General features: G+C 47.2%; 1 protein-coding gene across 1 annotated transcript; it reads left to right on the forward strand.

Annotated features, from left to right (window-relative positions):
- The first annotated feature begins 805 nt into the window (after nucleotides 1–805).
- LOC148476937 (cardiotrophin-2-like) lies at nucleotides 806–14,595 on the forward strand. Its single transcript, XM_088457476.1, has 3 exons — nucleotides 806–945; nucleotides 9,593–9,717; nucleotides 13,745–14,595. Exons 1-3 carry the CDS (start codon nucleotides 930–932, stop codon nucleotides 14,168–14,170), a joined length of 567 nt encoding a protein of 188 aa, XP_088313602.1. The 5' UTR covers nucleotides 806–929; the 3' UTR covers nucleotides 14,171–14,595.
- Nucleotides 14,596–15,081: the final 486 nt, after the last annotated feature.

Genomic DNA, 15,081 nt, shown 5'->3' on the forward strand with positions numbered 1-15,081 from the left:
TGCATATGAGACAGCCAGTGACCCCCTCCTTAGTGCATATCAGGCAGCCAGTTACCCCCCCTTCCCTTAGTGCATATGAGACAGCCAGTGACCCCCTTCCCTTAGTGCATATCAGACAGCCAGTGACCCCCTCCTTAGTGCATATCAGACAGCCAGTTGCCCCCCTCCTTAGTGCATATGAGACAGCCAGTGACCCCCTTCCCTTAGTGCATATCAGACAGCCAGTGACCCCCTCCTTAGTGCATATCAGGCAGCCAGTTACCCCCCCTTCCCTTAGTGCATATGAGACAGCCAGTGACCCCCTTCCCTTAGTGCATATCAGACAGCCAGTGACCCCCTCCTTAGTGCATATCAGACAGCCAGTGACCCCCTCCTTAGTGCATATCAGACAGCCAGTGACCCCCTCCTTAGTGCATATCAGACAGCCAGTTACCCCCCTCCTTAGTGCATATCAGACAGCCAGTTACCCCCCTCCTTAGTGCATATCAGACAGCCAGTTACCCCCTTCCTTAGTGCATATCAGACAGCCAATTTGACTTTAATGAAACAGCCCCTGAACCAGAAGAGCACATATCCTGTGTGCATCCGGCCTTCCTGATCTCCATTCATGTCACCAGTCTAGTACATTTCCAAGTTTCCCTTCAGTGGATCCCAAAGGATCCACCTGTGTAAGTTATGATGGTCAGCTCCTGGGGTCCATGGGGAACTAGGCCAGAGGCAGAGGCACCCTGTGCTGGAGCAACACTCAGGTGGCCGGGATTAAATCCAGACTCACAAGGGGGTAGGCGGGGGAGAGTGGGGGAAGGGGGACATCAGAGAGAAGAAACTTCCAGGGAATTTGTGTGTGGGCCAGAAGGGGAGGAGTGAGACAGGCTGGGAGCAGGCAGAGGCTGCCGTCAGGGGAGACACTTGTGGAGCCTGGTGCTGGGATGGAGGTGTTAGCAGGTACGTTATAGTCATTCTCTGACGCTATGCTGGCATGTGATATATATATATAATGATATGTATGTAACATATATAATGTGTGTGTAACGTGACCCTGAAGCCACACTTATCAGAGGGATATGGTTCAACTTGCTGAAATAATCTCTGTAGTGCCGAAGGTTTAAGTAACTTGGGACTTGATGCTGTGGGACTACAAGGCTCAGTATGCCCTGTCAGCCAGAGAACCCCCTGCCTCTGTAGGACTGTGTTGCTGGTGATAACATGATATGTGGGTTGGTGACAGCTGGGGGTGGTGAACTTGGTGGGGTTTAAAGGGAAGAGGGAGAGACAGCAGAGTGTATAATGGAATAGCAGAGAGACAGCAGTGAGCTAGTAATGGGATGTGAGACAGCAGAGTGTATAATGGAATAGCAGAGAGACAGCAGTGGGCTAATAATGGAATGTGAGGCAGCAGAGTATATAACAGAATAGCAGAGAGACAGCAGAGTGTATATTGGGATAGTAATGGGATGTGAGACAGCAGAGTATATAACAGAATAGCAGAGAGACAGCAGAGTGTATATTGGGATAGTAATGGAATGTGAGGCAGCAGAGTGTATACGGAATAGCAAAGAGACAGCAGTGGGCTAGTAATGGAATGTGAGGCAGCAGAGTATATAACCGAATAGCAGAGAGACAGCAGTGGGCTAGTAATGGAATGTGAGGCAGCAGAGTATATATTGGAATAGCAGAGAGATAGCAGTGGGCTAATAATGGGATGTGAGACAGCAGAGTGTATATTGGAATAGCAGAGAGACAGCAGTGGGCTAATAATGGGATGTGAGACAGCAGAGTGTATATTGGAATAGCAGAGAGACAGCGGTGTGCTAGTAATGGGATGTGAGACGGCAGAGTATATAACAGAATAGCAGAGGAACAGCAGTGGGCTAGTAATGGGATGTGAGGCAGTAGAGTGTATAACGGAATAGCAGAGAGACAGCAGTGGGATATGAGGCAGCACAGTGTATAACGGGATAGCAAAGCATATACAGAGCCCTGTGACATTGTAGCTGTGTACAGATAACATGTGAGCAGGTCAGCCATAGCACCAGCACATGTAGCGAGGTTGGCATTGGCAGATAACATGTGAGCAGGTCAGCCATAGCACTAGCACATGTAGCGAGGTTGGCATTGGCAGATAACATGTGAGCAGGTCAGCCATAGCACTAGCACATGTAGTGAGGCTGGCATTGCAGACAGATACATGTGGGTAACAGTTGCAGGTTTGCAGCATGTGCACTTCATCTGTATCTGACTATAAATTGCTGAGTGAGCTCAGCAGGGCAGCCGGTGACAGAACTGGTAATTGTGGGGTCTGTGTGGGAGTAACATCAGTTGTTGCTGTAGGATTCCCAAGTGTTAGTATTTCCCATACCCTGATAGTTCCATTTGTGTCCTGTGCTTGGGGAGCAGAGCTTACAGTTGCCCCTGTCACTTCCTGAGCCGTACGCTGGCTATTCAGGTTACATTTGTGTTCTGTGTTTGGCAGTGATGTGAGGTGAGGTCAATGCCTGGGGAGGCACACATGGAGAAGGGTCTGAGAGCTGGGAGCCTTTCTCACCCCCTACTCACTATAACTCTCCCCTCACTACACAAACTTCAGTGTCAATTGATTCTCCTACCCGCATTACTGTGTCTTCTATTGCTGCTGCTGACTGAGCTCCATCTCTAAACTCTGCAGTGCACTTTCTGGTCACATGACACGTCCAAGGTCCAAGGTATCCATCAGTGCTCAAGGCATGCCCCCCATAATCAGAGGCATGCCTATATTGGCTCTCTTTCTGTGCAGCTTACTGCCGTGATGTGGCCCCCGCCCCCAGTTCTGCAAGTAGTGTCTAACTATACAGAAGTGAGGCTGAGCTGCTACTGCCTCATCTCTTGTCTCCTGCAGTCCCAGGGAGCTCCACAAAGCTGGTGAGTGTTAACTATAAAAATTATTACAATAAACAAAGAAGATATTTATAATGTATATCTTCTCTGCATTATTCTAATCATTTTTATATCTAACCTCCCCATAGCAACCAATCAGATCCTAGATAACATTTATATAATAGTCTGTGGCCAATGCCTCCACTTTAACTATTTTGGAAGTTTTGATAAATGTGCCTCATCGTTGGCTCATTTATATTTTTGTTACACGATATGACAGTCCCCAACCTGTCCCGGTTTTTGGGACTGTCCCACCCATGTAGGCGGTGGTATCTGGGGATTATTAATAACAGCTGCTTTGGATAGCAGAACCACAAGTGATTAGATACCATGCTCTTGGTATCTAAACAGTGTGGGGGGAGTGCTTGGGGGCAGCTCAGGGTGTACTGGGCACGCCCCCAGAGTGACAGGAACGGGTGAGCACTGTGAGGCCACGCCCTAATACAAGCGAGGCCGGGACCTTTTCCAGGAGCCCATCTTCAGCGCTTACAAATTGATCCCTCTTCCCTTCTCCCTAATCTGGGTTGTGTGCAATATTCGTATCCAGAGGCTTAGGGACCCTACTCACATCATGTTGTACTTGCTGGAACTCTATTGTAATGAGTGGGAAGAGCTCTGTGGCGCTTGCGTATGAATGCATTGAGCACTGTGAGAATACCAGGTTTATGAGTGCCCTACTGCCTTGAAAAAGGGGGCCGCTTATAGCAAGCATAGTACCCCAGTGCCTCATAATCCCCAGAACACACAGGAAATACACAATAGCGAAGGTAAAATTATACCTTTTATTTTACGTATCACACAAAGTAACCAGTAACAGTATCTGAACTATATACACCATATACAGGAATGCCAGAAGTATTTACCACCACCCCTTTTGGTAAACCCATCTGCATGAATCCTATAACCCATAAACACTGCCCATCTCCCACCTGTCAGGTACAGAGCCCCCTGCCACAGCAAATGAGGGATACCCTGGGGATTTAATTTCTGGCGATTGGAGCAAGTGGTGGTTTGGGGGGAGTTAACTGATGAGGTCACTAGACTGGTAGGCTCTGTATCTGAAGTGAGGCCTCACTAGTGCCACCGACCTCTGGCATTCAGCTGTGAACCCCTCATACTTCAGAACTCCCAAGTGAAACGGCTCCGATAACTGCTACGGTGTCAGGGGAAACCTCCACTCTGTGCTGGGTGCCCACTCTCCAGCTTCCCCCAGTATCGCGCACTGGTTAGAGGCTTCTTTCTGTTAGGGAAGAAGCTGTTGCAGGTTGTGCCTTTCATCCACCCAACAACACTGATCTTGCCACACTGGGGTGTCTAGCAAACCCTGATCCATGGCATCTGCCAGACATTCTATCTGTTCCTGCAGTGCATGCATTCAGGATCTACTTTCTGTAGTTGCTGTAAGGTCTTATGGGTCTGCCTGGTCCCTGTAGAGGCTTTCACGGATCTCCCTGGAGAGGTTGTGACATGGGATGCCCAGCAGCTGACACTCTGCCCTTAATCCAGCTAACCCCTTGGCCTCCAACACATCTGCAGGTTCTTCCTCTGGTTCCTCCACTCCAGTGTGCCTCATTGGGATCCCTGTAGTAGGACCCCCTGGTCATCCACTCAGGTTATGGCAGCCTCTCAGCATGCCTCTCCTTCCCTGGAGGGTTCCTCCTGTACTGCTTTATCCTGCTGGCTTATTCCTGTCATGGTGACCATGGTGTGTAGGTAACAGATTCCAACCCGCAGCATTATACTTTAAAGTAGGAATTTTTCCAACAGAGCATCTAACTTCTGTAGGGTGGTCCCAATCTGTCTGCTAGCCTACTGGCAAGCTTCCTCCCAGCACCCCCTCAACTCCTGCAGCCTGGCATCTGGGCTCCACACAGTCATCCTCCTCGCCTACATAGACTGGGATAATTCCTCATCTTTGAGCTTCAGTGCTCTGAGACATTTGGGGAAGTTGTTTTCACCTTTCTTTGGGGCCATTCTATACACAGGCTGGATCAGCAGAGGTTTGGTCACTCATGCCCCCCCCCATCTGTGGGGTACACAAGTTGCTCCCATCGGAGTGCTCAGTGGTGTTTAACCCCAATTTTCATATGGGATAATCCCCAACTGTGCACACCTCACACAACCCTCGTGGGGGTCCCTCCTCAGCCTCTTTTATTCCCTTTTTTCCATAGTTATCACCCGTAGGGTCGTAAAGGTTCTGTTTTGGGTACATGTCAAATATTAACTTCAACAGTAACCGTCAAGGCCCATTATTACCCCCCCCCCCACCACCCCCTTTACACCTGTCAGGTACAGAGCCAACCAGTCTAGTGACCTCATCCCCGAGACAATGGGTACCTGTCACAGCAAATGATGGATTACCCGTGCACCCTGTAGATTCCAGTTCTGGTGAAAGGGGCAGATATAATATTATGGTAGAAAACCTTGTAACAGTGCACATGCTAATTCAATTTACATTACAGGGGCAGGGAGAGGCTGTAATAGTACATAGTCCGTGTATCTACACTGGACAAGATGAGATGCAGGGACACGAACAGAATGATGGCTCCTCCCACCATAAGCGCACATTAACAAGTATACGGCACGTGCGCATACATAGGGTCTGATGCAGATTGTTCCACAAATGAGCCCCTCCAAAATTACAGTCGTAAATTGTGTTAACAAGACAAAATGCAACTGCGACCATATGCAAAGTGGCAACTATCAAAAGACGTTTGGCAACGGCAGCCTACGCGTCTGGTTTATGCTAGGCATAGGGCAAAGTCCATTACGGCACACTTGCACCCATGTATCAAACTGCTTATTTTATATAGTTGCGTACAACATGCAGTAATAGCCATGAATTCAGTGGCATATCAGTTACGGGCGCAGAGTATGCAGAATGACGCCAGAGTCTTTGCTGTCTTCTACCATAAATAGAAAGATATTATTGGATTTACATACATACATTATTATTATTATTATCGTTTATATGGCGCCACAAGTGTTCCGCAGCGCCTTACAAGGTACATACCCAAAAAGTGACTTACAGTAAAATACAATACAATGAAGGACAAGGACATGGATAATATACATTGATACATAGGTGGCCATAACACCCACATAAGCAGCAAAGCATAAGCACCAAGTGTTAGGTGTCCTAGTGGTGAGTAAGGGGTAGATGAACATATAGTAAGGAGAAGCACAAGAGGGTAGAGGGCCCTGCTCGCAAGAGCTTACATTCTCAAGGGGAGGGGCAGACAGATGGGTGTGATACAGTTGGGGAAGATAGGGAGGAGGGAGCATGTAGTAGCAAGTTAGGATGAGAGCTGGAAAGCGTTGATGAAGTAGTGGGTCTTGAGAGCCCGTTTGAAGGATTGTAGAGAGGTGGAGAGTCTGATGGGGAGAGGGAGAGAGTTCCAGAGGTGGGGAGCAGCACGGGCAAAGTCTTGGAGTGGGAGGAAGTAATCAGCTGGCATGAGAGGAGGTGTGCATTTGTTGAACGAAGAGGGCGGACAGGAAAGTGAAGGGAGATGAGGTCAGAGATGTAACATCATACATTTCCTTAACTGATCCAGCCTGTAAAGGGATATAAATCTACTGTGGGGCTCGACAAATCCCGGGGGCCAGGTCACCATGGCTACCAGATTTTGGAGTGAGGGAGGAAGCAGATCCTCATCAGCTCGGTGGAGATTCGTGCCTATAGTATTGCGGTGTTCATATAATGCACAGGAGTGCATGTGCTGAGTGTCGCCTGCGGTGACTGCTGTGCCTGTGTCCGTCCCGGCCTGCACTGACGACTCCTCTCCATCCTGGCCTGCTCTGATCCCTGCTGTCTGTCCCAGTCTACGCTGATCCTCCTGTACGTCCTGGCTGTCTACTGTCTCCTATCTCTGGCTGCATAGAGCTCTCCGGTAGTAGGGTCTATGCGTGGCCAGGGATTGCGGAGCGACTTCAGAGGGATAGTGGTGTGACCACGAGGGGAGGGGGGTTTTGTTGTACTTGCTAGCACCATTATTTTTTGTGAAATGTGGTCCGTTATTACTGGAGGGGGAGCAGGGGAGCTGTGCAGAGCAGTGAGGGGGCCTCCATTTTACTGTATCCATTCAACTGCGTGCATTTTGTGGACTAGTACAGTGTGTATAACAGTTACATAACACTCAGAGCTGTGCTCCTCACTCACGTAATTTGTTTGGGGGGACGGTGGTCTGGCTCCTACACCTACAGCCTGGCTCCTAGATTTTATAAAAATTTGTCAAGCCCTGATCCACTGTATAGAACAGGGTGGGTTCCTGGATTTGGGCGATCTTGCAAAGTGTGACCTACACTTCAACAAGAAAGCTTGTTCATAAATTCTTTATTATATCCCAAAGCACTATTCAGACTCTTAGAACATATGGCTGTGTGGTAATGTTGCATCATGATCCACGATCCTGCACATGGTCTAACCGTGGCATTGCACAATGGTGGTGGGGTCACGATGATGCAGTTGGCGGAGCTGCGTCCTCCCACCTTGTCCGCCACTTCCAGGATCTCCCAGGGGAGAAGTGAAGGGAGGTGTTGTGGTCGTGGATGTTGTCCTGAATTCTGCTGATTATAGTATCTGAGCATTTCACTTTCCTCACTACCCACAGAGCTGCGTTGTCTGGTGACAAAGTCCTTCCAACGTCATCATTTTATTCTTCACATATTCAGTCATTGTAAAGCAAGAAAACCACAAACTAGGTAGGACGTGGATGGGGCGCTGTGACGATTAATCGCCAGAAATAATATTTTGTGAACTATGAAGTCCTTTAATTGAACTGTGTGTGCCTAGAAGGGCTGAGGTATTACCCCACCTCTGTTGAAGATAGGCATTCCAGGAAGAGGGGTTGATAATGATCTATGTCCTGTGATTTGAGGAGTGTTATATAACTGTGTGTCCTTTAGCTCTATAGACTGTATAAACATGGTATGTCCATTGCTATTTGGTGTGCAGGTCAGAAAGGGCTGGAATTAGCAAGTGAATGGCTTTCAGGTAACCAAATGATGTATATCCCTCACAGTATGAGGCCATCTGTGACCCTCTCTCCCTTTTTATGACCCCTGAAGTCAGTGTCCTAGATCATAATCCCAGAACCAGACCTCCAGTTACTTCAGTGCCCTACTTCAAAAGACTATTATAGAGGCTGAGATAAGCATTCTGGTATTTACTATAGGCCTAGAAGGGGGAAGTTGAAGAGTGAGTTATATCATCACTTATCTTTAAAGCAGGGACCCTGTTAGTTTGGCCAGGTAACCCTGTATTGGAAATCTATTAATCTTAAACCCTGCTGACCTGATTGGGAGACCCTGTTAAGTATGAACAAAGAATTAGGGATGTATAAAAAGAGAATACCATCCAACATTCAATGTCCACTCCTTGGGGTTCAGACAGTCAGGTCTGGGAGTGCATCAGGATATTCCTGTGGGTGAGATCCCCCCACCCCATCAGCAGTGCTAAGAACTTTAGTGTAAGTTGTCTTAGGGACTCTGAATTATTTCTCCCTTTTATTTTGTAAGAGAATATTTGCATTATAATCTGTTTGTCATTTTATTAATATTTTTGTAACTAAGCCTTGAAAATATTTTTTGGATTAAACACATTTAATCTAGCATATTCTCCGTGATTCTTATTGAACTTGCGTGCCTGGATAGGCCCATGCTACATATTTGTGTGTCATTTCAATGTGATTTATTATTAATCTGTTGGGAGATCGCAGACCTCCGGAGAACAGTCTGCGTGGTGGCAGAAGAACCGTGTATTTAGGTAAGTGACCGCGGTGCGCCGGCACCACAACCAGCTGATCCAGATTGTTGTATCTGCGAGTCAGCCCGGGTTCGTGACAGGCGCTATATCCAGTCAGGTGTGGGACGGTGAGCCATGGTGAGGGGACCGCTGTTCGGCACACAATGAAACCATAACTGATTGGGGGATCTACTTACTAAGCCTTGGATGGATGGAGATAAAGTACCAGCCAATCAGCTCCTAACTGCCATGTCACAGGCTGTGTTTGAAAAATGACAGGAGTTGATTGGTTGGCACCCTATTTCCAGTCGACTTTATCTCCATTACAAGGCTTAGTACATTGACCCCTGAGTGAGCACAGAGAATAAGTCTCTGAAGGGTACAAGGAGCACTGGAAGCATGGATAGTGCTGGGGATGAACAAGAGGACGGAGGGCCCTGCCCGTGAGAGCTTACATGCTATGGGGAATCTAGTACCCAGTAGTGCAAAGCAGGAATGGCAACAAGCTATGCCACCATGCTTTCCCATGATATAGTGCCACTGGGTAATATTGTTATATTACGGTGTTGGGATGATTGTTACTACTTGTTCGGAGTGTCTGGCTCTCCTCGGGCGGATGGAGCGGAGGGTGTGACCTGTTGGTGTTTAGGTGGTAAATATCTGGTTGGTGGTTACATAACCTCTCAGGAATCTGCTCTAGTCAGGGACGTAATAAGGGGGTGTTTATGTTATAACAATGGGTCTATTATCTCTCTGCCTGTCTCTCTGTTCCACTGACTGAGCTGTAACCAGAGCTGGGTGCTGACTTATTAATGATCTCCCTGGTCCTGTATTCTCTCTGTATATAGATATTAAGGGATGATCCCATTACATGCACCTGTTGGTAACAAGGCCGCCCTACTTCATGTAACCTCTGTCTCCTCTTCTTGCCAGTGGACCGTCTGTCCAGCCATCTGAGCGTCCAGCAGGACCAAGACGACGAGAAGAAGGCCAAGCAACAGGCGTACTTACTGGTGTCCCTGGCCAGGATACAGGCAGCCAGCCTGGAGAGAGACTATGTAAGTGACACCCGCGTTAGATTGGGTGGTGGGGGGGGGGGGTTTATAGATTTGGATTCGGCCTCAAATATAGGTTTTGGGACTTTTACCCATAACTTTATGCAGAGCACTAGAGAAACTTATATAAAAAACAATCCTGCAAAACGCTAAGGGGCTGATTCATATTCGCACCTATTGGCGGTCGCCCGCCTGCGACTTCATGCAATTGCCGCTTCAGACTCCCTCCTCGGTGTACATCCGTGCAGCCTCATGTGGGTGGACTGAGACGCCCACTGTAATACCGAATGGATGGGGCGTCCTTAGACGCCCAGCCCAATGGCAGCAGCAGTTTCTTTGTCTATTTCCTCCTGTGTGAACAGTTCACGGTCTCTGGATGCAGCAGCTTTCAGCAACTCGCCCGCGAAGGCGTAGCCCCGCCCCTGTTACCGCCCAGGGACGACCACTGAAATCCACAGACCTTGCGACCGTTTCAATACTGTGGGGCATATTCAATTTGGGGCGAAAAGTCAGTTGCCAGACTTTTCACCGTCTTCGGAGGTTTTCCTGTCAAAGTTATCGCGCTCATCCCCGCGTATCCCGTATTCAATTCCAAATAGGCGAAAACAAAATCGTCAAAGTCCTGTCTTTTTGGGGGAAATCAGCCTGACACCCCTGAAAAGATGCTCTGACATGGGGGTTCACTATGGGTACCCCCGAATAGCCCTGCAAAAGGTATTTGGGGTGTTTGAATGGTCTCAATAGGTGCTATGTATTGTCTTTGGGACAGTGGTGAAGAATAGTATTTAGCCACTGTTTTGGGGAAAATAAGTAGTCCCATCAAATTTGGGGTACCTGAAAATGGGTGCTAGCATATTTTTAAGTGGCTAAAGTGAACTAGTAAAAATCATGAAAAATCCACCTGTTGCAAAGACCTGGGGCATACTTGGGGACCCCCCCCCCCATTTTTGGGGGGGTTTCCTCTGGTACTTTAAAAATAAAAAATAAAAAGATTTGACACAAATTACCGTTGGGGGACTGTCCAAGGGGTGCAGGGTGGTTTTTGGAAGTTTGCACCCCAAAACCCCAATTCTGCACTTTTTTTAGCCACCTATTCATAGGTGACACTTTTTCACAGGGTCTGATACATTGACTTTCGCACCAGCAAAATTTAATATGGGGATAAGTGAGAAATGCGAAAATGACATCGGCGATAAGGTATTGCCGATAACTGCTTTTCGCAGCCTAATTGAATATGGCCCTGTGTCTCTGAGCTCTAGAGCGCGCAGCATGGACACTGCGTCTGAATCAGCCGCTAAGGGTGACGTCTTTACTAAAGGATTGTTTGACATTTCATAACCGGCGGATTTACCAAAGGCAGAAACTGTCGTAGTAACATAACAGAGGCGCTAGTGATCGGCGAGATATGTTTTATGAATCCAGCGTCCAATCGGCAGGTTAGGACTCTCAATCATTATGTATTGATGGAGGAAAATAACATTAATAACTATTATATTGTTAATATATTTGGATGCAAAAATTATTAATTGTATTAAAGAGCAAATTATTTAATTGGTGTTTAAAAAATGTATTCATGATGGAGACGACAATTATTTTTACATGATGCTATAGATGGTGCCCACAACTTAAAATCCCCCGCCATAAATACATTAAAAAAAAAATTATTGCCCTTTTAATAAATAATATTTTTCTGTCAAACTATATATTATTTTTGCACCCAAATATATTAATAAAATATTGCCCCTATAAAAGTACCGTGAATGCTATTTTCCTCTTTCATCCGTACGGAACGATCGCCCTCATTACAAGCGTAGTAGGATTCATCACCTAGACAACATGGATGCAACAGATTTTTCCAGCAGTTTGGACATTTGTAAATGGCTAAACAATATAGGATAATGTATATTATGAACCTCAATAATGTGAGAATCTCCTTATCACAGTCCAATAGGATAAAAACAAATCGTGTGGCCACAGGCTGATATATTGCTATAAATAAAATACAAATGAATAGTTACTTATAGAACAGTTTAGTATAAGTCTATTAACATGAATAAGCATTGATGGTAAATAGCAGCTGTAGGCTTGTCAGCTGGTAATGAGCAGGTATCTACAATCTAATCCTGCTAAATGTCTGCCTAGTGCCAGCACAGCGAGAGCCTGACTGGGATCCCACTCCCCTCCGCGCTGCTACCGCTTCTAGAGGGGGAGAGTTCGAGAGGGGGGGAAGATTGGGGAAAGAGGGATGGGGAGAGACAGATGGGATGATAAAGGAGGGAGGGAAAAGAAAGAGGGGGGTGGGGAAAAGAGAGATGGGAGGGGGGAAAGAGAGAGAGACTGGAGGGACTGGGAGGGGGGAGAGATGGGAGGGGGAGGGATCGATGGAGGAGAGAGAGATGGGAGGAAGGAGCGAAAGAGGTAGGGGAAGAGACTAGAGGGGAGAGAGAGGGGGAGGGAGAAATGGAAGGGAGAAAGAAATTGGAAGAGGGGGAGAGATGAGAGGGGAAGGGATTGATGGAGGAGAGAGATGAGACTAGAGGGGAGAGAAATGGGAGAAAGAGGGGGAGGGATTGATGGGGGAGAGAGAGAGAGAGAGAGAGACATGGGAGAAAGAGGGCAAATGGAAAGGTGAGGCAAGGGGGGGGGGGGGGGGGGACCTGAACAATAGCTGGCAACACTTCAAATGACTGGTCCTGTTAAGTTGCAAACAATTTCGATAGTTTGCCTGTTGGTACTTGTAAGTGAACTGACCAGCGACTAATTATTTATGCTCCTTTCGGATCGCAAATGGCGGGTCGCACCCGGGATTTGTGCATGAGTCCATCCCGGGTGCGATCCGCCAGGGGCCCCTTTCAGCCTGGCGGCCTGACCCAGCAATAATGCAGGGTCGATGACTTCACCTCCATCGCTGCTGAGCTGCCGCTTGGAGATGATCTCCTCTCCACAAGCGCCAGCTCTCCCTATGGGTTACCCGTTCACACCGCACCATGAGCCGGGTTGAACTGGTCTTTCACACTGCACAGTAACCCTGGTTGCTGCGTGTTCATGTGCAATAACCTGGGTTACTTGATAGCAGTGTGAAAGGGGTATTAGTGACATATTTACTAAAGGTTATTTTTTATTTTAAATCAATCAAAATTGATAAAAATCGATCAACCTTGATGTGTGTCTGGGGCTAAATCGCACATTTTCTAACAGACATTTTTTTTATTTATTTTTAAGTGTTCGTAAATTTGTGATTTAGCCCCAGACACACACATCGATGTTTATCGATTTTTAAATTGATTAAAATGGGCCCTTAGTAAATATACCCCCTTATTGAGAGTTTCTCTCAATTTGAACCATATGGCCCCGCTGTACAAAGCTTGCCAAATATGTAGCTAGGTGGCCTTGGGAAGACACAGGGAAATACAGACTCTTTCTATCAAAGTCCAAGATTGAGATGATGGTAACAAGTCCTATGATGCTCCAGAAGATGGCCGTACAATCGGAACCCTGGGCCTGATTCATAGATGTACGCTGATCGCACCGCTGCCGTGTCTTTGCTCACAGCAGCGATGCTAAAATATGCAAAGGCCGCAGGAGGTGACTTGTGTAAATAGGGAGCCGCCTCCTGCTGGCTTCTGTGATCGCTGCTGCATCCGAAGATTCGGCACTGAAATCGCTGTACATGACCATCGCTGAGTAGCATTCAGGTGCTTTCATGCAGTTGACTTGCTTCAGCATGCCCAGAATACAGTGGCAACCCCCCCCCCCCCATTTTTCTAGGTCGTTGCCTGATGGTGCCATCGATCTGCCCCTAAACGCCCATAGCCTTTCAATCAGACTCACATGGAGATCTTCAAAACAGAGTTGTACGCAAAACATGGGGATGCATACAAGTCGTGATTCAGCACCACTGTTTCCAGGGTATGATAAAGTAAAGGAATGAAGGTTATTCCTACCCTGTGTATATATAGTATTACTTGCTAATATCCAATGTCCATACCTGCCTGCTGACTCTTCCATATGTCTTCAACTCTTCCAACAGCTCAATCAGCAAGGACCTCCTTACTCGGGGAATGGGCCTGCTCCTCAGATAAAGTTGGATGGGCTGCCCGTTCTAGATCAGAATGTTCTCCCTACATCCCCCTGGAGGCGTCTAGCGTTGAGTCTCTCGGCCTTCTCCTCTCTGAGTGGATGGTTTGCATCAGTTCTTCTCTGGCAGAAATCCCTCAATCCTCAAGCCAAGGACCTTCTCCATCTGCTGGCGGTGTCCCAGAGTAATTGTAAAGCCATAAGTTCCAATCTGGCCACCCTCCTTGGACTGCAAGATGTCTCCTCTCCATCCCCAACGACCCTTTCTAGCGTTTACAAGCAGAAGGCTGCTGGTTACATGGTGTGTAAGTGTTTTAGCGACTGGCTCGGCCAAGCGGAGAGAGACTTGATGATTGTTGTAGCAGAGACTTCGGTGTAGGACTCGTCCTTCGAGTGTCTTCTCCTGGCATGGCAATCACGTAACCTCTAGTTAGACATGACTACCTCATTGAGGATACTACTACTTTTAAATTCTGCTTCTGTGTGGACTGTTACATTTTATATCATTATATATTTATTATAAAGCAATGTTATAGTACGTCTCCTCTCTGATAAGGAGGGGTCTCATGGGTAAGCGTAACCTTCATGGAATCCATAAAAGGTATACCTATAATCCAATCATGTACTTGCCAGTGAATCGCTTTCCATAGTGTTCATTCTAGCACCCTGCACCTGTCTCAACCCGTGCAGTTCCTCCTTCCTGCCTGGGGTGTCGCTCTTTCCTCTGGTGATTCTCGCACACTCAGCTGATGCAACAAACTGCTGAGATACAAATCAGAGTGTGCTAGAAGCACCAGAGCAGAGAGCGTCACCCCAGACAGGAAGGAGGAACTGCACGGGCTGTGACGGGTGCAGGGTGCTAGAATGAAGACTATCCCATACCGGAGCACTCAAAGCGTATTCACAATACGAGTGAGTTACCTCTGTTATCCAGGGGGAGCAATATTAGAGGCGCCGACATCTGGGGACCAATGGGAATAAAGGTCATAGCATGCAATGACATGTACATTATCTTATTTCATTTTGTGGCCCAGATTTATCAAGAAGTGATATTCTTGTTATCACTCGTTACTAATTGTAAATGTTGCTCCAACCAATCAGTTCCTGTAATTTTTCAAACACGTGACAGGAGCTGATTGGTTGGAGCACCATAGTAACGAGTGATGACCAGAATATAGCTCGTTGATAAGTCTGGGTCTATATTGGTTACCCTAGAGAATGTTTAGCCTGTCACGCCCTGTTCCTCTTACATGTTGCACATAGAATGAGTATATGACTGAACGATCACCC

The sequence above is a fragment of the Taudactylus pleione genome, unplaced genomic scaffold (genome assembly GCF_031769625.1).
Source record: "Taudactylus pleione unplaced genomic scaffold, aTauple2 ptg000762l, whole genome shotgun sequence".
In the NCBI taxonomy this organism is placed as follows: Eukaryota; Metazoa; Chordata; class Amphibia; order Anura; family Myobatrachidae; genus Taudactylus; species Taudactylus pleione.